This window comes from Nerophis ophidion, linkage group LG08, assembly GCF_033978795.1.
Source record: "Nerophis ophidion isolate RoL-2023_Sa linkage group LG08, RoL_Noph_v1.0, whole genome shotgun sequence".
In the NCBI taxonomy this organism is placed as follows: Eukaryota; Metazoa; Chordata; class Actinopteri; order Syngnathiformes; family Syngnathidae; genus Nerophis; species Nerophis ophidion.
Window position 1 is genome coordinate 27,299,362 of NC_084618.1, and position 24,499 is coordinate 27,323,860.

General features: G+C 42.4%; 1 protein-coding gene across 1 annotated transcript; it reads left to right on the forward strand.

Annotated features, from left to right (window-relative positions):
• Window positions 1-2,144: 2,144 nt before the first annotated feature.
• Window positions 2,145-23,839, forward strand: LOC133557596 (protein sidekick-2). The gene is made up of 16 exons (XM_061908167.1): window positions 2,145-2,542; window positions 2,601-2,636; window positions 13,147-13,212; window positions 13,280-13,400; window positions 13,465-13,613; window positions 13,736-13,881; window positions 15,524-15,659; window positions 15,729-15,817; window positions 19,113-19,326; window positions 19,410-19,592; window positions 19,659-19,790; window positions 19,869-20,018; window positions 22,712-22,855; window positions 22,940-23,021; window positions 23,087-23,171; window positions 23,237-23,839. Exons 1-16 carry the CDS (start codon window positions 2,506-2,508, stop codon window positions 23,543-23,545), a joined length of 2,079 nt encoding a protein of 692 aa, XP_061764151.1. The 5' UTR covers window positions 2,145-2,505; the 3' UTR covers window positions 23,546-23,839.
• Window positions 23,840-24,499: the final 660 nt, after the last annotated feature.

Genomic DNA, 24,499 nt, shown 5'->3' on the forward strand with positions numbered 1-24,499 from the left:
TTAAAAAATGTTAAATGTATTGAAATGTAATTAAAACTTGTGAGATATATTTATAGGTTGTTGAAAGTATTGAAAACGTGCTAAATGTATTTAAAGACTATTGAATGTTTTTGAATTGTTTTAAAATATTTAAAAGTTGTAAAAAGTATTTAAAAAGTGTTAAATGCATTTAAAAGTTGTTGAAAGTATTTAAAACTTATCAAATGTATTTAAATGTTGTTAAATGTATTTAAAACTTGTTAAATGTATTTGAAAAGTTGTTGAATGTATTTAAACGTTGTTTTATGTATTTAACCGTTATTAAATGTATTCAAACATTGTTAAATGTATTTGAACCTTGTTAAATGTATCGAAATGTACTTAAAACTTGTTGAATGTACAAACCCCATTTCCATATGAGTTGGGAAATTGTGTTTTCAACCCATATTCAGTTAAATATGCTACAAAGACAACATATTTTATGTTAAAACTAAAAAACATTTTTTCTTTTGCAAAGAATCATTAACTTTAGAATTTGATGCCAGTAACATGTAACAAAGAAGTTGGGAAAGGTGGCAATAAATACTGATAAAGTTGAGGAGTGCTCATCAAACACTTACTTGGAACATCCCACAGGTGTGCAAGCTAATTGGGAACAGTTGGGTGCCATGATTGGGTATAAAAACAGCTTCCCAAAAAATGCTCAGTCTTTCACAAGAAAGGATGGGGCGAGGTACACCCCTTTGTCCACAACTGCGTGATCAAATAGTCAAACAGTTTAAGAACGTTTCTCAAAGTGCAATTGCAAGAAATTTAGGGATTTCAACATCTACGGTCCATAATATCATCAAAAGGTTCAGAAAATCTGTAGAAATCACTCCACGTAAGCGGAATGGCCGGAAACCAACATTGAATGACCGTGACCTTCGATCCCTCAGACGGCACTGTATCAAAACCTCACATCAATCTCTAAAGGATATCACCACATGGGCTCAGGAACACTTCAGAAAACCACAGTCACTAAATACAGTTGGTCGCTACATCTGTAAGTGCAAGTTAAAGCTCTACTATGCAAAGCGAAAGTCATTTATCAACAACATCCAGAAACGCCGCCGGCTTCTCTGGGCCCGAGATCTTCTAAGATGGACTGATGCAAAGTGGAAAAGTGTTCTGTGGTCTGACGAGTCCACATTTCAAATAGTTTTTGGAAATATTTGACATCGTGTCATCCGGACCAAAGGGGAAGCGAACCATCCAGACTGTTATCGACGCAAAGTTGAAAAGCCAGCATCTGTGATGGTATGGGGGTGCATTAGTGCCGAAGGCATGGGTAACTTACACATCTGTGAAGGCACCATTAATGCTGAAAGGTACATACTGGTTTTGGAACAACATATGCTGCCATCTAAGCGCCGTCCTTTTCATGGAGGCCCCTGCTTATTTCAGCAAGACAATGCTAAGCCACATTCAGCACGTGTTACAACAGCGTGGCTTCGTAAGAAAAGAGTGTGGTTACTTTCCTGGCCCGCCTGCAATCCAGAACCTGTCTCCCATCGAAAATGTGTGGCACATTATGAAGCGTAAAATACGACAGCGGAGACCCCGGACTGCTGAACGACTGAAGCTCTGCATAAAACAAGAATAGGAAAGAATTCCACTTTCAAAGCTTCAACAATTAGTTTCCTCAGTTCCCAAACGTTATTGAGTGTTGGTAAAAGAAAAGGTGATGTAACACAGTGGTGAACATGCCCTTTCCCAACTACTTTGGCACGTGTTGCAGCCATGAAATTACAAGTTAATTATTATTTACAAAAATAAAAAAAAGATTATGAGTTTGAACATCAAATATGTTGTCTTTGTAGTGCATTCAATTAAATATATGTGTTGAAAAGGATTTGCAAATCATTGTATTCTTTGATTGATTGATACTTTTATTAGTAGATTGTACAGTTCAGTACATATTCCGTACAATTGACCATTAAATAGTAGTTTTTCAACTTAAGTCGTAGTACACGTTAATCAATTCATGGTATTCTGTTTATATTTACACCTAACACAATTTCCCAACTAATATGGAAATGGGGTTTGTATTTAAAAAGTTGTTGAAAGTATTCAAAAGTTGTTAAATGTATTTAAAAGTTGTTGTGTCAGAATGAAAAAGTGTAGTTTTTGGTGCCTGGAGAGGAAATGTTGTGTGGGGGTGAAGAAGAGAATCTTGATAACGATTAGAGGAAGTGGCACGTTGACAAGAAGTTCGATTTTGGACACGACAGCAAAGATTAGTGATGACAAAAAGGCCAACATTTGCCATTAAGGATGATGCATGTGACATTTTTCAAGTGACTAAGTAGAAGGCATCAGAGTGTGAAGGATTTCCTGTGAGTTTTTGTCCCGGCGTCACCCACTCCTCACTCTCTCACGAACGTCTGCAAGACGCGAGGCTCAAGCTTTATTTGTGGAAAGCAGAAGTAGAAAGATGTCTTCTCAAGTTTGATCGTCTTTTCTTCTTTCGAGTTCGCCATCATCATGTTGGGGCCGCGGCGTCTTCTTCTTTTCTTCTTGGGTGAGTCACGCGTCCCCAAGCGTAACTTGTCCGTTCAACTCTAACCTCCTTGTCTCAGGTGGGATTCTGGCTCACCGCGGGACGTCCTCGCCAGGTGTGTTTTTCCCTTCCTGAGTCGCTCCTTTCCCGTTCTTTTGTGGATGTTTGGTGGCTTGGAACCAGTTCTGACTTCACTTCCACACTGGTTCTAATCATCTGGAACATTCATACTGGTTGGGTGCATCTCGGTGACGTGCAGTGAGGTTTGAGGTTGGGGAGGCACCCGACCCACTAGTCAGATTTACAAACATGACAGTATCACGCAATAGCACGGACTCAAAATCAAAAAAGCACACAATATGATGCAAGAATAAGATATTTCAACCAGCGACGTGCGGTGAGGTTTATAGCTGGTGAGGCATTGACGTAATTAGAATCAGATTTACAAATATACAGTATGATTATTTGCCATTTGATTGGCAGCAGTTTACGGGTTATCTTTCATTTCTGCATTCTTTACACATACAAACTGTCGCCCACAGTTTCATTAAAAACGCCGTCTCACCTTGACTTATAAATGAAGTCCATGCGCCGGTCCTTCTGGATAAAAATATCCATCACTTTCAGGTAAAAGTCCTCCTTCACTTCCTTCAGTTTTAAAAGTCTTTTAAGAGTTCAACATAGTTGCCGCGATTAGCAGAGCTCCTACTCTCATCATTTCCACGAAATGGGAGCTGCTGTTTGGCGAGGAAGCAGGTCGCATTGATGACATTTTTTAAAATCGCTCCGTTCTCTTTTACCCTAGCATTGCGGACACTGATGTTGAGTCACCGCTGTTCATCCAAAGCCAAGTTTATCCTCGTCATCCCAAACGTTTTTAGCGCAATCTAGCTTTGAATATGAGCGGCCGACCGCTCATGTTTGGTGAGGCTTCTTTGCAAATTCTTTAGGTCACAAAATCCCATTTGAGTCCACATAGTTCCACAGGTTTAAAAAAAGTCAGTTTGGAAAAGAGCGAGCAACTTTCCGTCCTGCTGATTGAAACAAACCATTCAGCTCCGGCGTTGGTCTTCCTTTAGTAATTGCTGTGGGGCAAAAAAGTATTTAGTCAGCCACCGATTGTGCAAGTTCTCCCACTTAAAAAGAGGACAGAGGTCTGTGATTTTCATCATAGGTACACTTCAACTGTGAGAGACAGAATGTGAAAAAAAAAACAGGAATTCTTATTGTAGGAATTTTAAAGAATTTATTTGTAAATTATGGCGGAAAATAAGTATATGGTCAACCATTCAAAGCTCTCACTGATGGAAGGAGGTGTTGGCTCAAAATCTCACGATACATGGCCCTATTAATTCTTTCCTTAACACGGATCAATCGTCCTGTCCCCTTAGCAGAAAAACAGACCCTAAGCATGATGTTTCCACCCCCATGCTTCACAGTAGGTACGGTGTTCTTGGGATGCAACTCAGTATTCTTCTTCCTCCAAACACGACAAGTAGAGTTTATACGAAAAAGTTCTATTTTGATTTCATCTGACCACATGACATTCTCCCAATCCTCTGCTGTATCATCCATGTATCCATTTTGGTATAAACGAAACTCGTCGTGTTTGGAGGAAGAAGAATACTGAGTTGCATCCCAAGAACACCGTACCTACTGTGAAGCATGGGGGTGGAAACATCATGCTTTGGGGCTGCTTTTCTGCTAAGGGGACAGGACGATTGATCCGTGTTAAGGAAAGAATGAATGGGGCCATGCATCGTGAGATTTTGAGCCAAAACCTCCTTCCATCAGTGAGAGCTTTGAATGGTTGACCAAATAATTATTTTCAACCATAATTTACAAATAAATTATTTAAAATTCCTACAATGTGAATTCCTGGATATTTTTTTTTTTCACATTCTGTCTCTCATCGTTGAAGTGTACCTTTGATGAAAATTACAGACCTCTGTCATCATTTTAAGTGGGAGAACTTGCACAATCGGTGGCTGACTAAATGCTTTTTTGCCCCACTGTATCGCCTGCTTCACTTAAAAATGTCCACTTTAGAAAACTGCGGAAACGTAGTCATCCATGTTGAAAGTCGCGGTGCACGAGACGGAAGAAATAAGTTGCTGCGGCACTTACTCGCTGATGCCACCGTACAGTATGTCTGTGATCATGAGCGCCCCTCTCGTGAGGCACGAGAACGGTTTGCCTCACCACAAACTTTTTTCCCTGCTGTTTTGATGGCTCAACCAACACACGAAACATGTTACTCGCTGCGGCACTTGACTCTCTTACGCCACCGTACGTCTCTGATCATGACGCGAGAACGGTTTCCCTCGCCTCAGACTTTTTTCTCTGCCGTTTTGAACGCTCAGCAACACACCAGACAAGGACGCGCTCTGACGGCACGGCAGACAGAGAAGTTTACGAGGGATTGCAAAAAATTAAGCGATTTTGAAGAAAAAAATAATCCAAATTGGTGAAGCTAAATGAAAATTAAAAACTAACAATTACAATTCCATCCATCCATCCATTTTCTACCGCTTATTCCCTTTCGGGGTCGCGGGGGGCGCTGGCGCCTATCTCAGCTACAATCGGGCGGAAGGCAGGGTACACCCAGGACAAGTCGCCACCTCATCGCAATTACAATTATTTATCATTATATACTTTATTTCTTTGCACGATCACAAGTGAGGCAGTGCCTCCCCTGGCCGCAGGTCACTGATTTCAACATACTTAGCACACAATTAACACAGCAACTGCAGAGCAGACACTAAAGCAGGGGTCCCCGAACGTTTTGACTTGGGGGCCACATTGGGTTAAAACAATTTGGCTCGGGGTCGGGCTGTGTACATAAATATATAAATATATACTGTATATATATTCCTCGCGCACTAACTGACTGAAAGAGCATGCACTTGCTGCATGCTTGCCCGAGTGCGATGATGACACGTTGTCGATGGAAAAGTGTATTTTTAGACACTATGATTTGCCTGGGCAGCACGGTGGGACAGGGGTTAGTGCATGTGCCCCACAATACGAAGGGCCTGAGTAGTCCTCGGTTTAATCCCGGGCTCGGGATCTTTCTGTGCATGTAGACCTACTTGCCCAAAGTGACGAATAACTATTTGAACACTTTAAAGTTTAAGTACCAATGATTGTCACGCACACAGTACGTGTGGTGAAATTTGTCCTCTGCATTTGACATATCCCCTTGTTCACCCCTTGGGAGGTGAGAGGAGAAGTGAGCAGCACCGGTGGCCGCGCCCGGGAATCATTTTTGGTGATTTCCAGGTATTTAGGCTACCTCAGCAGTCTTACGTTTTGACATTATAAATTTCCCCTGCGAGATAAAACAATTTTCTCTTCTGTAATCTGTGTTGGCCCTGCGATGAGGTGGCGAATTGTCCAGGGTGTACCCCGCCTTCCACCCGATTGTAGCTGAGATAGGCACCAGCGCCCCCCGCGACTCCAAAGGAAATAAGCGGTAGAAAATGGATGGATAATCTGTTTGTGTCTTCTCCGTGTGTTTAATGTTCGTCTTTTCCGCCAGAATTGTGCGTGTATATGGGGAATTAAGGGTGTTTACCGATGCAAAATTACGTAATTAAAGGTGTCTACATATGCATATTGGGAAAATAAGGGTGTGGTTATATTGAAATTATGGTAGACGCGCAAGCGCTAATCATTTGGCATTCAGCAACTTAAAAACAGCAGGTGGGAACAATTTGGCCATTTAAGAACACGTCATGAATTTGAATGGACTCCTCTTAGGAAATCACTTATGAAGAAATTTCAATCATCTATCAATAAATGTTTATTTAAATAGCCCTAAATCACAAGTGTCTCAAAGGGCTGCACAGGCCACAACGACATCCTCTGTTCAGATCCCACTTCAGGGCAAGGAAAAACTCAACCCAGTGGGATGACAATGAGAAACCGTGAGAGGACCACGGATGTGGGTGACCCCCCCTTTAGGGCGACCGGTGCAATGGAAGTCGAGTGGGTCTAGCCTAATATTGTGAAAGTCCAGTCCATAGTGGATCTAACATAATAGTGAGAGTCCAGTCCATAGTGGGGCTAGATAAGAGGATAAGTTAGGAACTTATTGCTGAATGGGGCCCACTGAGAGTAATACGCAGTGGAAAAATTATTAGAAAGGACATATTTAAAAAAAAAAAAAAATAATAATAATAATAATAATAATAATAAAAGAAAAATAGCTTTTTTTTCTAAACTTGGGACTTCTCGCGGGCCGGATCTTGGACGCAGGCGGGCCGCAAGCCATAGTTTGGGGACCCCTACACTAGACAGTACATCTTACCTTCACTTGTAAATGAAGTCCATTCGCCTTTCCATCTGGACCAAAATCTCTACAACTTTGTTGTAGAAGTCGTCCTTTTTTTCTTCGAGTTTTAAAATGTCTCTCTTTCTCAATTGAGATAATTGCCACAAAATGGAAGCTCCTGTTTCCCCAAAAGTGGAGTTTATCAGCTCTTTTAATATCTCACGACTTTCCTTTACATTGGCATTGTGGATGCTGATATTTAGTCTCATTTAGAGCCAGACTGATAAGTCATATTCCAAACGTTTTGGCAGCTTTTACAGATTAGTATATCCCATTTGGGTCCAAACACTCGTTGAGAATAAAAGTCATGCAGGGAAAGCAATAAAAACGTTTTTTTTTGTAGCAAAGCCATTTTTTCAATTTGAAATTAACGCATTATTTTCTGTCCTCGGACCACACACACGTTTCAATCAAACCTGGCAGGCAGCTCTGGCGTTGGTCTCCCAGTATTAACGATTTCTTGCTTTTATTGAAAAAGTCCAGTCTTGAAAAATTCCTTATTTTAGAACTGGAAGCCTCCATTTTAATGGTGAAAAAGCGTCACAGTTTGCTGGAAGCATAGCAGTTGTTTTCTGTTGTTTTTTTCTTCTACTTAACTTTTGAACTGTAAGTTGACAATATATCGCCCTCTACTGTGAGGCAGAGGTACTTGTTGCCTCATGCCGCCTTTTCCCCCCGCGGGAACAAGCACGTGCGTCCTCGCACGCACACGCGCAATACACTTTGTGTGTAGCCGTGTTATTTTCATCAGGAAACACAGAATTTCCACGATTTTAACCATGAAACTGATCAAAATAAACAGGAATCACACCAAAATCACATAGAAAAGCATAGACCAAAAGAGAAATCCATCCATTTTCTACCGCTTATCCCTTTTGGGGTCGCGGAAGGTGCTGGAGCCTATCTCAGCTGCAATCGGGCGGAAGCCAGTGTACATCCTGGACAAATCACCACCTCATCACAGGACCAACATTCCAGAACAACATTCGCACTCACATTCACACACTAGGGTCAATTTAGTGTTGCCAATCAACCTATAAACCTATTTCATTACTTAGTTTTTGAACATCTTATGGTTAAGCCTATTACCCCCCCCGGAGGCAAAGTGAGGCCCTGCCTCACTTGCGTCCCCTGACAGAACGTCACTGGTACGTCTCAAGTGGTACTTTAAGACCGTTTTGGTCAATGGTCCCTTTTAAACTAGCTCTAACAGCATGTTAACATACTTGAGCATGTTAGCATATGCGCTTCTTTTCAGCATTCTTAAAGCGCTGCTAGCTTAGCAAACATGCCTTCTTCCTGTTTACAACTTCCTGCGGCCAATAGGAGTCGAGAGCGATGTCACGTGGTTTTGTTGTCTTTGACAAACGTACGCAGCGTCAGCATATGTGGGCCTGGCGTGTCATGGGGTGGCCCACATATACGGTCCTCTCCAAGGTTTCTCATAGTCATCATTGTCACTGTCACCGATGTCCCACTGGGGTGAGTTTTCCTTGCCAATATGTGGGCTCTACCGAGGATGTCGTTGTGGTCTGTGCAGCCCTTTGAGACACTCGTGATTTAGGGCTATATAAATAAGCATTGATTGATTGATTGAAAAGATCTAAGTAACCTCTCTATCGCTTCACTTTCCATCCGTTTCAGGATGCGGTCAAAAAATGTTGAGATGACAAATCATTTTTAATATTAACAAGACATTTTAAGTCCTGTAAGCTTTCTTCAGAAAGTTCTAGTGCCAAAACTGTTATGTTTCTTTGACATGACACTGAACACACAAATGAACCTGAAATTATGTCCTGTTACGTCACTGGATGATGTCCATTTATGTTTGATGATGTCCTTTTATGTTGGATAATATCTTGTTATGTCTTTTGATAAAGTCCTGTTACGTTTGATGATGTCCTGTTACATCTTTTGATAAAGTCCTGTTATGTTGGATGATGTCCTGTTATTTTGTTTGATGATGTCCTGTTACATTGTTTGATGATTTCCTGTTACTATTGATGATGTCCTGTTACGTTGGACAATGTCCTGTTACATTGAAATTATGTCCTGTTACATAGTTTGATGTCATGTTACATTTGATGATGTCCTGTTACGTTGTTTGATGATGCCCTGTTACATTAGTTGATGTCCTGCTACATTGCACAGTTAAATTGCATGATGATGTCCTACTACCTTGTACGAAGTCTTTACGTTTTATCTTATGTTGAATGATGTCCTGTTACGTTACACAATATTACGTTGCATGATGATATGCCGTTACGTAGTATGATTATGTCCTGTCACACGCTATACAATGTTTACTTTGCATGAGGATGTCCTGTTACATTGTACAACAATGTCACGTTACGTTGCGCAATGTTACGTAGCACAATGTTACGTTGCGTGATGGTGTCCTGCTACATGGTTTGATAATGTCCCCTTGCGTTGTATGACGATGTCCTGTTACGTTGCGCAATGTTACGTAGCACAATGTTACGTTGCGTGATGGTGTCCTGCTACGTGGTTTGATGATGTCCTGTTGCGTTGTACAATGTCATATTTTGTGGAACAATGTTACGTTGCACGATGTTACATTGCATGATGGTGTCTTGCTACATTTGACCGTGTCCTGTTACGTTCTATGCTTTTATTTTGTATGATGTCCTGTTACGTTGTACGGTGATGTCCTGTTAGGCTGTATGATGTCACATTACAATGTCACGTTACGTTGCACCCTGTTACGTTGCACAATGGGAGTCCTGTTACCTTGTTTGATGATGTCCTGCTACGTTGTACGATGATGTCCTGTTACGTTGTACGATGTTATGTTGCCTTGCACGATGGTGTCCTGCAACGGTGTTTAATGATGTCCTGTTACGTTATTCGATGTTGTGTTATGTGGAAGAATGTTACGTTGCACGATGTTGGATTGCATGATGGTGTCTTGCTACATTTCACAATGTCCTGTTACGTTATACACTTTTACATTGTACAATGATGTCCTATTATGTTCCACGATGGGAGTCCCGTTACGTTGTACGATCATGTTCTGTTACGTTGTACGAGGTTATGTTGTGTGATGGTGCACTGCTACGTTGTTTGATGATGTCCTCTTGCGTTGTACAATGTAAAGTTATGTTAAACAATGTTACATTACGCGATGTTACATTGCAGGATGGTGTCTTGCTACATTTGACCATGTCCTGTTACGTTCTACGCTTTTATGTTGTATGATGTCCCCTCACGTTGTACGATGATGTCCTGTTACATTGTACAATGTCACGTTACGTTGCACCATGTTACGTTGCACGATGATGTCCTGTTAGGGAGCACGATGGGAGTCCTGCTACCTTGAATGATGATGTCCTGTTACGTTGTCTGATGTTACGTTGCGTTGCCCGATGGGGACCTGCTATGTTGTTTGATGATGTCCTGTTGCGCTGTACTATGTCATGTTATGTTGAACAATGTTACGTTGCATGATGGTGTCTTGCTACATTTGACCATGTACTGTTACATTCTACACGGTTATGTTGCATGCTGTCCCCTCACAATGTACGATGACGTCCTGTTACGTTGTGCGATGACACGTTACGTTGCACCCTGTTACGTTGCACCCTGTTACGTTGCACGGTGGGAGTCCTTTAACCTTGTTTGATGATGTCCCCTGACATTGTACGATGACGTTTTGTTACATTCTACGCGGTTATGTTGCATGATGTCCCCTCACGTTGTCCAAACCCCGTTTCCATATGAGTTGGGAAATTGTGTTAGATGTACATATAAACGGACTACAATGATTTGCAAATCCTTTTCAACCCATATTCAATAGAATGCGCTACAAAGACAAGATATTTGATGTTCAAACTCATACACTTTTTTTTTTCTTGCAAATAACAATTAACTTAGAATTTCATGGCTGCAACACTTGCCAAAGTAGTTGGGGAATGTTCACCACTGTGTTACATCACATTTTCTTTTAACAACACCCAGTAAACCTTTGGGAACCGAGGAAACTAATTGTTGAAGCTTTGAAAGTGGAATTATTTACCATTCTTGCTTGATGTACAGCTTAAGTTGTTCAACAGTCCGGCCTCTTGTCGTATTTTACGCTTCATAATGTGCCACACATTTTCGATGGGAGACAGGTCTGGACTGCAGGCGGGCCAGGAAAGTACCTGCACTCTTTTACTACGAAGCCACGCTGTTGTAACATGTGCCTTGGCATTGTTTTGCTAAAATAAGCAGGGGCATCCATTATAACGTTGCTTGGATGACAACATATGTTGCTCCAAAACCTGTATGGACAATTCAGCATTAATGGTGCCTTCACAGATGTGTAAGTTACCCATGCCTTGGGCACTAATACACCCCCATACCATCACAGATGCTGGCTTTTCAACTTTGCACCTATAACAATCCGGATGGTTATTTTCCTCTTTTTCCGGAGGACACCGCGTCCACAGTTTCCAAATATAATTTGAAATGTGGACTCGTCAGACCACAGAACACTTTTCCACTTTGCATCAGTCCATCTTAGAAGAGCTCGGACCCAGCGAAGCCAGCGGCGTTCCTGGGTGTTGTTGATAAATGGCTTTTGCTTTGCATGGTAGAGTTTTAACTTGCACTTACAGATGTAGCGACCAACTGTAGTTACTGACAGTGGTTTTATGAAGTGTTGCTGAGCCCATGTGGGGACATCCTTTACACACTGATGTCGGTTTTTGATGCAGTACCGCCTGAGGGATAGAAGGTCCGTAATATCATCGCTTACGTGCAGTGATTTCTCCAGATACTCTGAACCTTTTGATGATTTTACGGACCGTAGATGGTAAAATCCCTCAATTCCTTCCAATTGCACTTTGAGAAATATTGTTCTAAAACTGTTCGACAATTTGCTTATAAATTGGTGACCCTTGCCCCATCCTTGTTTGTGAATTACTTAGCATTTCATGGAAGCTGCTTTTATACCCAATCATGGCACCCACCTGTTCCCAATTAGTCTGCACACCTGTAGGATGTTCCAAATAAATTTTTGATGAGCATTCCTCAACTTTATCAGTATTTATTGCCACCTTTCCCAACTTCTTTGTCATGTGTTGCTGGCATCAAATTCTAAAGTTAATGATTATTTGCAAAAAAAAAAAAATGTTTAAGTTTGAACATCAAATATGTTGTCTTTGTAGCATATTCAACTAAATATGGGTTGAAAAGTATTTGCAAATCATTGTATTCCGTTTATGTTTACATCTAACACAATTTCCCAACTCATAATGAAACGGGGTTTGTAGGATGACGTCCTGTTACGTTGTACCCTGTTACCTTGCACGATGGGAGTCCTGTTACATTGTTTGATCATGTCCCCTCACATTGTACGACGACGTCCTGTTACGTTGCACAATGTCACGTTACGTTGCACGGTTGGAGTCCTGTTACCTCGTGTGATGATGTCCCCTCCATTGTATGACGACGTCCTATTACGTTCTACGCTTTTATGTTGTATGATGTCCTGTTACGTTGTACAATGTCACGTTCCGTTGCACCCTGTTCCGTTTCACCCTGCTCCGTTGCACCATGTTACGTTGCACCATGGGAGTCCTGTTACCGTATTTGATGATGTCCCCTCACGTTGTACGATGACATCCTGTTACGTTGCACAATGTCACGTTACGTTGCACCCTGTTACGTTGCACGGTGGGAGTCCTGTTACCTTGTTTGATGATGTCCCCTCACTTTGTACGATGACGTCCTGTTACGTTACACAATGTCACGTTACGTTGCACCCTGTTACGTTGCACGGTGGGAGTCCTGTTACCTTGTTTGATGATGTCTCCTCACGTTGTACGATGACGTCCTGTTACGTTGCACAATGTCACGTTACGTTGCACCCTGTTCCGTTGCACGGTGGGAGTCCTGTTGCCTTGTTTAATGATGTTCCCTCCATTGTACGATGACGTCCTGTTACGTTCTACGCTTTTATGTTGTATGATGTCCTGTTACGTTGTACAATGTCACGTTACGTTGCACCCTGTTCCGTTGCACCCTGTTCCGTTTCACCCTGCTCCGTTGCACCATGTTACGTTGCACCATGGGAGTCCTGTTACCTTATTTGATGATGTCCCCTCACGTTGTACGATGACGTCCTGTCACGCCATATTGCACGGTGATGTCCTGTTCCATTGTACGATGTCACGTTCCGTTGCACCATGTTATGTGGCACAATGACGTCCTGTTACATTGTTGGATGTTACGTTACCTTGCACGAAGGGAGCCATTTTACGTTGTTTGATTATGTTCTGTTAAGTTTGGATGCCCTGCAAAAAAGCCAACTTCCCGGCCGCGTACCACCACTGCCGAGTGTCCTCGCCAGGTAACGAGTCATCACAGTCGACAAGTTACGAGCCAGCGGAAAAGTCCAGCAGGTGTTTTTGTGTCAGATGGCGTTTCTGACTTGCAATGCGTCGGCAAGCATAACTCGCCAGGAGAGTTGGACTGTACGTGGAGGCAAGGAGCGTCCCGGTCGTCCCCGTCTGTCTTCATGCTGGTCGTCCAGCAGAGGTCAGTGGCGGCCCTTTGGAGTGTTTGAGTCGCGTATAAAAACTCACGTTGTTGATGTTGGTAGTAAAGACGACTGTCGGGTCTGGAAGGACATCAGGGACACGAAGGTCACCAGGGTCTTGGTCTTCGAGGAAGACATGACCGCTGAGGTTCTGGAGCTGGTGGGCTCCAACTGCACCAAAGACGTCTTCAGGGCGCACTCTCACAGCCTGTGTAAGTCTGAACCGTTCTCTTCACCTTGTTAGCACACAGGCTAGTTAAGCTAGCAGCATGACACAGCAACCATACACAACTGGCGCGCCAACACGGACCCCACCCTTCCTTCTACCTTACAGTTCACTGCGGGCCGCCAAGTCACCTGAAATTCAAGCGCTACTCGGAGAGCGTGGAGGTGGAGGTGGACTGGCCGCAGGAGGACGCCAATGCCGTGCAGTCATTCCGCGTTCAACACAAGGGAGCCGGGGGCCGCACGCAGGATAAGGTCGCTAGCAAACTTAGCAATTAGTATAGGAAATGACTTTAATGATTTTATATCAACCAACCAATTAACACCAACTTACTCACCCAACCAATTAAAACCAACTTACTCACTCAACCAATTAACCCCTCATTCACCCAACCAATTAACACCAATTAATACAAACTTATGCACCCAACCAATTAACACCCACTTATGCACCCAACCAATTAACACCAACTAATTAACACCAACTTTTTCACCGAACCAATTAACACCAACTTATTCACCCAACCAAATAACACCAACTTAATTTCCCAACCAATTAACAACGTAAAGCCGCTGCTCCTCCACATCGAGAGGAGCCAGATGAAGTGGTTCGGGCATCTGGTCAGGATGCCACCCGAACGCCTCCCTAGGGATGTGTTTAGGGCACGTCCAGCTGGTAGGAGGCCACGGGGAAGACCCAGGACACGTTGGGAAGACTATGTCTCCCGGCTGGCCTGGGAACGCCTCGGGATCCCCCGGGAAGAGCTAGACGAAGTGGCTGGAGATAGGGAAGTCTGGGCTTCCCTGCTTAGGCTGCTGCCCCCGCGACCCGACCTCGGATAAGCGGAAGATGATGGATGGATGGATGGATGGATAATTAACACCAACTTCTTTACCGAACCAATTAACACCAACTTATTCACCCAACCAAATAACACCAACTTATTCTCCCAACCAATTAACACCAACTTATGCACCCAACCAATTGACACCAACTTATTCACCGAACCAATTAACACCAACTTATTCACCCAACCAAATAACACCAACTAATTAACACCAACTTATTCACCGAACCAATTAACACCAACTTATGCACCCAACCAATTAACACCAACTTATTCACCGAACCAATTAACACCAACTTATTCACCCAACCAAATAACACCAACTAATTAACACCAACTTATTCACCGAACCAATTAACACCAACTTATTCACCCAACCAAATAACACCAACTTAATTTCCCAACCAATTAACACCAACTTATTCACCGAACCAATTAACACCAACTTATTTACCCAACCAAATAACACCATCTTATTCTCCCAACCAATTAACACCAACTTATGCACCCAACCAAAACCAATTAACACCAACTTATTCACCCAACCAAATAACACCAATTTATGCACCCAACCAAAACCAATTAACACCAACTTATTCTCCCAACCAATTAACACCTACTTATGCACCCAACCAAAACCATTTAAAACCAACTTATTCTCCCAACCACCTTATTCACTGAACCTATTAACACCAACTTATTCACCCAACCAGCCCTGCGATGAGGTGGGGACTTGTCCAGGGTGTACCAGCCTTCCGGCCGAGTGCAGCTGAGATAGGCTCCACCGATCTCCCGCGACCCCAAAAAAGGGAGAAGTGGTAGAAAATGGATGGATGGATAGATAGATTTTATGTAAATACTTTTTCCAACTAATCCTACTTCTAAAACTTAGCTGACATAATTCAGTTTTCTCCTGAGGCCTCAACAGTTTTCTAAACATAGTTTTGTGTGTGAGGCTGTGGTAAATCAGCTTCCTCTTCCTCGCACTTATCTTCATCGCTAGCGTCTTACAGGCGACGCGCCAGGAAATCAACACGTGTGCGTTTCAGGTGTGCCATAGGAGTGCTGCCGTGTGTCTGCTGGCCCCCGTGAACGCGTCGGAGACGTACCGGGTTCAGGTGCGATGTGAGACGAGCAACAAGTGCTCTCAGTGTCCGTGGAGCGACGTCTACACGCTGCCAGCAGGTGCACTTCCTGTCTTTCTTTCGCGTATCTTGTCGTGTAAACGCCACTCAAAGTCTCTTGGGCCTTCAGAACTGACCCGTCCGCCCGTCATTGTACGTGTGGACCAAGACAAGGTGGCTGACGGAACGGGACAGAGGACGCTCTCGCTGGCGTGGACGGTATTTTTCCTCTTATAAACATACTTGCCAACCTTAAAACCTCCGAATTCAGGACATGGGGGGTGGTGGGGTTTGGTGATAGCAGGGGTGTATATTGTAGCATCCCGGAAGAGTTAGTGCTGCAAGGGTTTCTGGGTATTTGTTCTCTTGTGTTTATGTTGTGTTACGTTGCGGATGTTCTCCCGAAATGTGTTTGTCATTCTTGTTTGGTGTGGGTTCACAGTGTGTCGCATATTTGAAACAGTGTTAAAGTTGTTTATACGGGCACCCTCAGTGTGACCTGTATGGCTGTTGACCAAGTATGCCTCGCATTCACTTAAGTGTAGGAAAAGCTGTACACATTATATGACTGGGCCAGCACGCTGTTTGTATGGAGGGAAAAGCGGACGTGACGACAGGTTGTAGAGGACGTTAAAAAACAGCGCCTTTAACACACGCCCCCAATATTGTTGTCCGGGTAGAAATCGGGAGAAATTTGGGAGAATGGTTGCCCCGGGAGATTTTCGGGAGGGGCACTAAAATTCCGGAGTCTCACGGAAAAATCGGGAGGGTTGGCAAGTATGTTTAAAAACTGTATTTGCATATACTTTTTACTTCTCTGTCACTTAAATCCATCTTTTTCTTTGCATAGGCTTTTTAGTAATAGTAATGACATGAATAATAATATACACATATGTCGACATTATCATTAATAATAACAATAATGCTTTCAACAATAATAGTAATAATAATAATCATATGAACATTAATATTATTAACATTAATAATACTCATTAATATTAACAATATGTATTATTAATAATCCTATTTATTATAATTAACAATATACAATAATGCTAATAATATCCATAATAATAATCATGATATTAGCAATATTAATCCACATTATATTTATTAGGAATAAAGTAATAATAATTATAATAGCAACATTATCAGTAATGACACAAGTTAAAGTACCACTGATCGTCACACACACACACACTAGGTGTGGTGAAATTTGTCCTCCGCATTTGACCCATCCCCTTGTTCACTCCATGGGAGGTGAGGGGAGCAGTGAGCAGCAGCGGTGGCCTCGCCCAGGAATAATTTTTGGTGATTTAACCCACCAATTCCAACCCTTAATGCTGAGTGCCAAGCTGGGTCCCATTTTTTTTTATAGTCTTTGGTATGACTCGGCCGGGGTTTGAACTCACAACCTACCGATCGCAGGGCAGGCCACTGAGTAGGTCGTAACAGTAATACAATTTTAAAAAAAGTTAGATACCAGAAATATCGGTTATTTGTTTTATTATTGGTAATAATAATAATAACTATAATATAATAAACATCAATAATAATACTACTAATATTTTAAACAACAAACAATAGTAATTACAGAAATATTATAGTTAACTATAGTATACTAAACAATACTACTAATAATATGCATTATTATACAAATATTATTTGTATTACTTATATCAAATATATGAATATCATTATTGTTGATCATAACTATAATATAATTACACAATAAAAAAGTATAATAAATAATTTAACTAGAAATATTGTTCCTAGTAATAAATAAACAATAATACAAACAATAAAATTTGAAAAATATTGCTGATAGTAGTAATAAATAAATAATGATGTAAACAATAAAACTAAAAATAATATTGTTGATAGTAATAATAAACAGCAATAATAGTAATACATACTCATTATAAATACTAATATAGTAATAACGTCTATAATGATACTAGATTATTAATAGTTATAGTAAGATTATTAATATTGTTCTTTGTATTATTTAATTAAAAAATATTAACCAGAAATATATGTTATATTTAAATAAATTAAAATATACATATTGTTATTAAGAAAATTAACAACAAAAATAATGATAGTAAATAAAATAACCAATAAATAATTTTCAAAAGATGTCAAATGTTTGAATAAAACACGAGGAGCTGCTCCAGGGTTTGAACTCACAACCTACCGATCTCAGGGCGGGCCACTGAGTAGGTTATGGACTAATACAAATATCAATCAATCAATCAATGTTCCTTTATATAGATACTATTTGTATTAGTCACAACAGTAATACAATTTAAAAAAAAGTTAAATACCAGAAATGTCATTTATTTGTTTCATTATTGTTAATAATAATACTATAATAAAATAAACAACAAAAATACTACTACTAATATGTTAAACAATAAATTTACAGTAGCAGTAATTCTAGAAATATTGTTAACTATAATATAATAAACAACACTACTAATAATATGCATTAATAATGATACAAATTGTATTTTTATTACTTAATCAAATATTATAAACAAACAATATTACGCGAAATATGGATAGTATTATTGTTGATAACTATAACATAACTACACAATAAAAAACGTATTATAAACAATTTAACTAGAAATATTGTTGATAGTAATAAATAAACAATAATATAAGCAATAAGTCGAAATATTTTGTTGATAGTAGTAATAATCAACATTATTGATGTTATAAACAAAACAAAAAACATTATTGTTGATAGGAATAATAAACAGCAATATAGTAATACATACTAATTAATAATACTAATAAAGTAATAATGTCAATAATGATACTAGATTATTAATAGTTATAGTAAGAATATTAGTAATAATGTTCTTAGTATTATTAATAAACAATATATATATATATATATATATATATATATATATATATGTGGGCTTCACGGTGGCAGAGGGGTTAGTGCGTCTGCCTCACAATACGAAGGTCCTGCAGTCCTGGGTTCAAATCCAGGCTCGGGATCTTTCTGTGTGGAGTTTGCATGTTCTCCCCGTGAATGCGTGGGTTCCCTCCGGGTACTCCGGCTTCCTCCCACTTCCAAAGACATGCACCTGGGGATAGGTTGATTGACAACACTAAATTGGCCCTAGTGTGTGAATGTGAGTGTGAATGTTGTCTGTCTATCTGTGTTGGCCCTGCGATGAGGTGGCGACTTGTCCAGGGTGTACCCCGCCTTCCGCCCGATTGTAGCTGAGATAGGCGCCAGCGCCCCCCCGCGACCCCGAAAGGAAATAAGCGGTAGAAAATGGATGGATGGATGGAAATGTTAACCCAAAATATGTTCTATTTAAAAAAAATATTAAAAAAATATTTTGGGGGATGAAATTAACAACAACAATAATGATAATAAATAAAACAACCAATAAATACTTTTTAAAAGATGTCAAATGTCTGAATAAATCACGAGGAGCTGCTCGTCTTTCTACTGAGTTCCTACTGAAATGACCTTTGACCCCGTCAGTTCCCCGGTGCTGAAGTGCCCGATGGTTACCGCGTGAGAATGGCCAAGGCGTCGGGGGAGCCGTCGCGGGATCCTAAGTCGGATCACGTGACCTGCTCGCAGCCTCACATCACGCTGGTCCTCTCCTTCTCATCCTTCCACGTGGACGTCAGCGCCTTCAACAACGCCAGCGAGTCGCCCGCCGCCCGCGTCACGGTGCCGCCCAAAGTCGCCGGTCAGTGGCGGGCGACATCTCACTCTAATCGTTGTCTCGAAGCGCTTTTCACTGCATTTCTTTTTCTCCGCTTCCGAGCTCAGGGGGCGACGGGATGCTGCACGTGAGCGTCCACAGCAACGCGTCTTTCACCGTCTTCTCAAGGGACGACCTGGTGGGCGCCAACAAGTGCTTCAGCGTGGAGTGGAGCTCCGAGGGACACCCCGCGGCCTACAAGTCCATCTATGAGGAAACCAACAACTCCTGGACTGTGTCTCCCGTGGCAGGTTTGACTTCATGTCGCCGTTCAACACGCCGATAACAATCTTTGACGCGCGTGACGTGTGCCTTAGAGCGCCTGGAGGCGTACAGGAGGTACGACGTCTGGCTGCACGTGCGCCCCCAGCCGTCGCCGTGCAACCTGAAGTGCGTCAACAACAGCGAGGTCACCTACGCCAGCGCTCAGTTTTACTTCCTGGAAGGACGTGAGTCTCATTTTTGCTCCTCGGAGGTGTGTCAAAAGACAAAAGAGGTGACTAAGAGCGCTTGCTGACGCTTTGAAGCTCCGCTGAGTGCGCCCGCCAACGTCAGCGTGGCCGACGTGACGCAGGCCTCCATGGAGCTGCGGTGGTCGTCCATCCCGCAGGAGGAGCTCAGAGGCTTCCTGCTGGGCTACGTTGTTCACTACATGGAGGACCAGCAGCAGGAGACAAGTAAGACCTCAAACGGAGTACTTCAGGAAGTATACTGCCTACACTGTGTACAAACCCTCGTTGGGAAATTGTGTTAGATGTAAATATAAACGGAATACAATGATTGGCAAATCCTTTTCAACCCATAGTCAAGTGAATATGCTACAAAGACAACATATTTGATGTTCAAACTGATAAACATCTTTTTTTTTTTGCAAATAATCATTAACCTTAGAATTTGATGCCGGCAACACGTGACAATGAAGTTGGGAAAGGTGGCAATAAATACTGATAAAGTTAAGGACTGCTCATCAAACAATTATATGGAACATCCCACAGGTGTGCAGAATAATTGGGAACAGGTGGGTGCCATGATTGGGTATAAAAGCAGCTTCCATGAAATGCTAAGTAATTCACAAACAAGGATGGGGCGAGGGTCACCACTTTGTAAGCAAATTGTCGAACAGTTTTAGAACATTTCTCAATGAGCTATTGCAAGGAATGTAGGGATTTTACCATCTATGGTCCGTAAAACCATCAAAAAGTTTAGAGAATCTGGAGAAATCAATGCACGTAAGCGATGATATTACAGACCTTTGATCCCTCCGGCGGTACTGCATCAAAAACCGACATCAGTGTGTAAATGATATCACCACATGGGCTCAGGAACACTTCAGTAACTACAGTTGGTCGCTACATCTGTACATGCAAGTTAAAACTCTACTATGCAAACCCAAACCCATTTATCAACAATATCCTGAAACGCCGCTGGCTTGGCTGGGCCCGAGCTCATCTAAGATGGACTGATGCAAAGTGGAAAGGTGTTCTGTGGTCTGCCTGCAACATGTTTCAAAAAAAGCTGGCACAAATGGCACAAAAGACTGATAAAGTTGAAGAATTCTCATCGAACACTTATTTGGAACATCCCACAGGTGAACAGGCTAATTGGGAACAGGTGGGTGCCATGATTGGGTATAAAAGCAGCTTCCATGAAATGCTCAGTCATTCACAAACAAGGATGAGGCGAGGGTCACCACTTTTTGAAAAAATGCGTGAGGAAATTGTCCAACAGTTTAAGAACAACATTTCGTTATTTACGGTCCATAATATCATCAAAAGGTTGAGAGAATCTGGAGAAATCACTGCACGGCGCGATGATAATTCGGACCTTCGATCTCTCAGGCGGTGCTGAATCAAAAAACGACAGTGTGTAAAGGATATCAGCACATGAGCTCAGTAACACTTCAGAAAACCACTGTCAGTAACTACAGTTTGTCGCTACTGTTAGAATAATTTTATCTAAGTTACCACAAAAACTTTGTGTTGAAATGAGTTCCCGGTGAGAAGACCAAAAGCTGTCTTTGAACCTACCAAGCAGAAGGCTAGTAAAAACTCCACTGTGTAGGGGGGGAGCAAAATGAAGGTGTTCGGATTCTTTCATGTATTGTAATCAACAGAAAGACATTGTCTGACCCAAGCACTACAAAAGCAAAGAGGAAGCAGGACCAGACTCCCCCACAGGCACCGCTTCTTTGAACTGTTTCACAACCTTTTCTGTGAACAGTTTACGACCCTCGTAAACAGTACAATCTTTTGCCAGAGTATGCTTGAGAGTGTACAAGAGTACAGACCAGACGTTTCTCCTCAAATTGAGCCAAATTTAATTCTGTCTCTGTTTGATTCTTTGCTTCTTGCCCTGTTTAATAGATGTCATCAATGTTTGAACCTGACAGCTACATCTGTATGTGCAAGTTAAAACTCTACTAAGCAAAGCAAATGCCATTTATCAACAACACCCAGAAACGCTGCCGGATTTGCTGGGCCCCGAGCTCATCTACAATGGACTGATGCAAAGTGGAAATGTGTTTTGTGGTCTGACCAGTCCACATTTAAATTTTTTTTTGGAAACTGTGGATGTCTTGTCCTCCCATTTTGTAAATATTACACGTGATCATGGGTCACACTCTAGGGCCAATTTAGTATTGCCAATCAACCTATCCCCAGGTGCATGTCTTTGGAAGTGGGAGGAAGCCGGAGTACCCGGAGGGAACCCACACATTCACGGGGAGAACATGCAAACTCCACAAAGAAATGTCCCGAGCCCGGGATTGAACCCAGGACTACTCAGAAACTTCGTATTGTGAGGCAGACAAACTAACCCCTCTGCCTATGCTGTGTGAATGTGAGTGTGAATGTTGTCTGTCTATCTGTGTTGGCCCTGTGATGAGGTGGCGACTTGTCCAGGGTGTACACCGCCTTCGCCGGATTGTAGCTGAGATAGGCACCAGCGCCCCCCGCGACCCCAAAAGGGAATAAGCGGTAGAAAAATGGATGGATGGATGTACACGTGATCATGGGTGTTCCTACACTACATATATATTTACGTGTATAAAACCTTGACGGAGGCTTTTGGATGTTTTTAGAGCAACTCCCATTGTCTAAATTGTTAGCTGACTTTTGCTAGCACTTATTTACTAGTTAGAATGCATAAAATAAGAAAAACATATGTGCTTGTCACACATAAAGACTGTGAATGATAGAAAAAACTTCCTCAAAAAGAGCAGTTCCCCTTTAAGAGGCAAGAGCAATTATGCACTTAAGTACGCATATGTATCAACGTTATGGACGTAAGCTAAGTCTAAGTAGGCAAGTGTACCACAAAGACAAGTGCACTTAGTGAAACACAGCCATGTGTCACGTTGTTCTGCTTGCAGACGTCAGCGTGTCGGCGCACGTCAACAGCTACACTCTGAAGGGTCTTCAAAGGGGGACTGCATACCGGGTCCAGGTCTCAGGGGTCACCCGGGCTGGAGCGGGAGTCCGAAGCATCGCCATACTAGTCAGCACGCACGAGCGAGGTCACTGGTCCGCCCAGGAAGTGAACCCCCCCACCCCCCGGCAATGTTGTCGTGTCTCCTGACTTTGTGCTTTCTGCTCCCAAGTTTCCTTAAGCCTGATAGCGGTCTTCGTCGTGTCCGTGCTTATGGCCGTGGCCCTGGTGACTGTTCTCTTCCTCATGAAAAGGTAAAAAGATGTCCCCCTCCTGCCGTGTCCCGCGGCGTGTCAACATCTACTTCCTGTCCACACAGCAAGGTTAAAGTTGTCCTCTGGCCAGACATCCCCGACCCTGGCGAGAGCATCACCATACAGAAACTAAACCTCCCCTCAAAGATGGTAAGTACCCGTTACCACGGCGACCGCGTAAAAGTTTGCTTGAGCACTATCTTGTGTCCTCTCAGCTTTTCCCGGAGTCCGTGACCCTTCTCAATATGGAGGAATGCGTCAGCGCAGGTGCGCTGACGGTGGAGGTCCGACCCTCGGCCCACGAAGGCGCCAAGCTGTGTCCTGCTGACAGGCAAAGTCTCCCTGCCGCCACCGCCTACACGAGCCTGGACGCCATGCAGCAGCTGATGATGATGATGATGCAGGGAACGCCAGTGAAGACGGTCGCGCCGTGGGAAGTCATGGCGGTGAAATCGGGAATGGACTGTGACCTGGTTTGTCTGCAGTCTGACTATGGCCCACGAGAGGGCGCTAACGTGCTGTGACAATGCCACCAGTCACTTGTTTAAGTGTGCGCCAGCCATGCAGTTCCGGCACTCATCTGCCAGGGGTAGAGATGTCCGATAATGGCTTTTTTTTAACGATATCCGATATTGTCCAACTCTTAATTACCAATTCCGATATCAACCGATACATACAGTCGTGGAATGAACACATTATTATTCCTAATTTTATTGTGATGCCCAGCTGGATGCATGAAACAATGCAACAAGGTTTTCCAAAATAAATCAACTCAACTTGTGGCAAAAAATGCCAACATGGCACTGCCATATTTATTATTGAAGTCACAAAGTGCATTATTTTTTCTAACATGCCTCAAAACAGCAGCTTGGAATTTGGGACATGCTCTCCCTGAGAGAGCATGAAGAGGTTGAAGGGGACGGGGGGTGTATATTGTAGCGTCCCGGAAGAGTTAGTGCTGCAAGGGATTCTGGGTATTTGTTCCGTTGTGTTTATGTTGTGTTACGGTGCGGATGTTGTCCCGAAATATGTTTGTCATTCTTGTTTTGTGTGGGTTCAGACTGTGGCGCATATTTCTAACAGGGTTAAAGGCCTACTGAAATGAGATTTTTTTATTTAAACGGGGATAGCAGGTCCATTCTTTGTGTCATACTTGATCATTTCGCAATATAGACATATTTTTGCTGAAAGGTTTTAGTAGAGAACACCGACGTTAAAGTTCGCAACTTTTGGTCGCTAATAAAATAGCCTTGCCTGTTCCGGAAGTAGCAGACGATGTGCGCGTGGCGTCACCGGTTGTGGAGCTCCTCACATCCTCACATTGTTTACAATCATGGCCACCAGCAGCGAGAGCGATTCGGACCGAGAAAGCGACGATTTCCCAATTAATTTGAGCGAGGATGAAAGATTCGTGGATGAGGAGAAAAAAAAAAAGAAGACGAGGGCAGTGGGAGCGATTCAAATGTTATTAGACACAT

What these genes read in the sequence shown, in the direction of transcription:
- LOC133557596 (XM_061908167.1), top strand. Translation starts at nt 2,506, where the DNA reads ATGTTGGGGCCGCGGCGTCTTCTTCTTTTCTTCTTGG. An exon ending in CCGCGGGACGTCCTCGCCAG is followed by an intron (nt 2,637 to 13,146) that starts GTGTGTTTTTCC and finishes TGTTCTGTTAAG; the next exon opens with TTTGGATGCCCTGCAAAAAA. An exon ending in AGTCAGCACGCACGAGCGAG is followed by an intron (nt 22,856 to 22,939) that starts GTCACTGGTCCG and finishes TCTGCTCCCAAG; the next exon opens with TTTCCTTAAGCCTGATAGCG.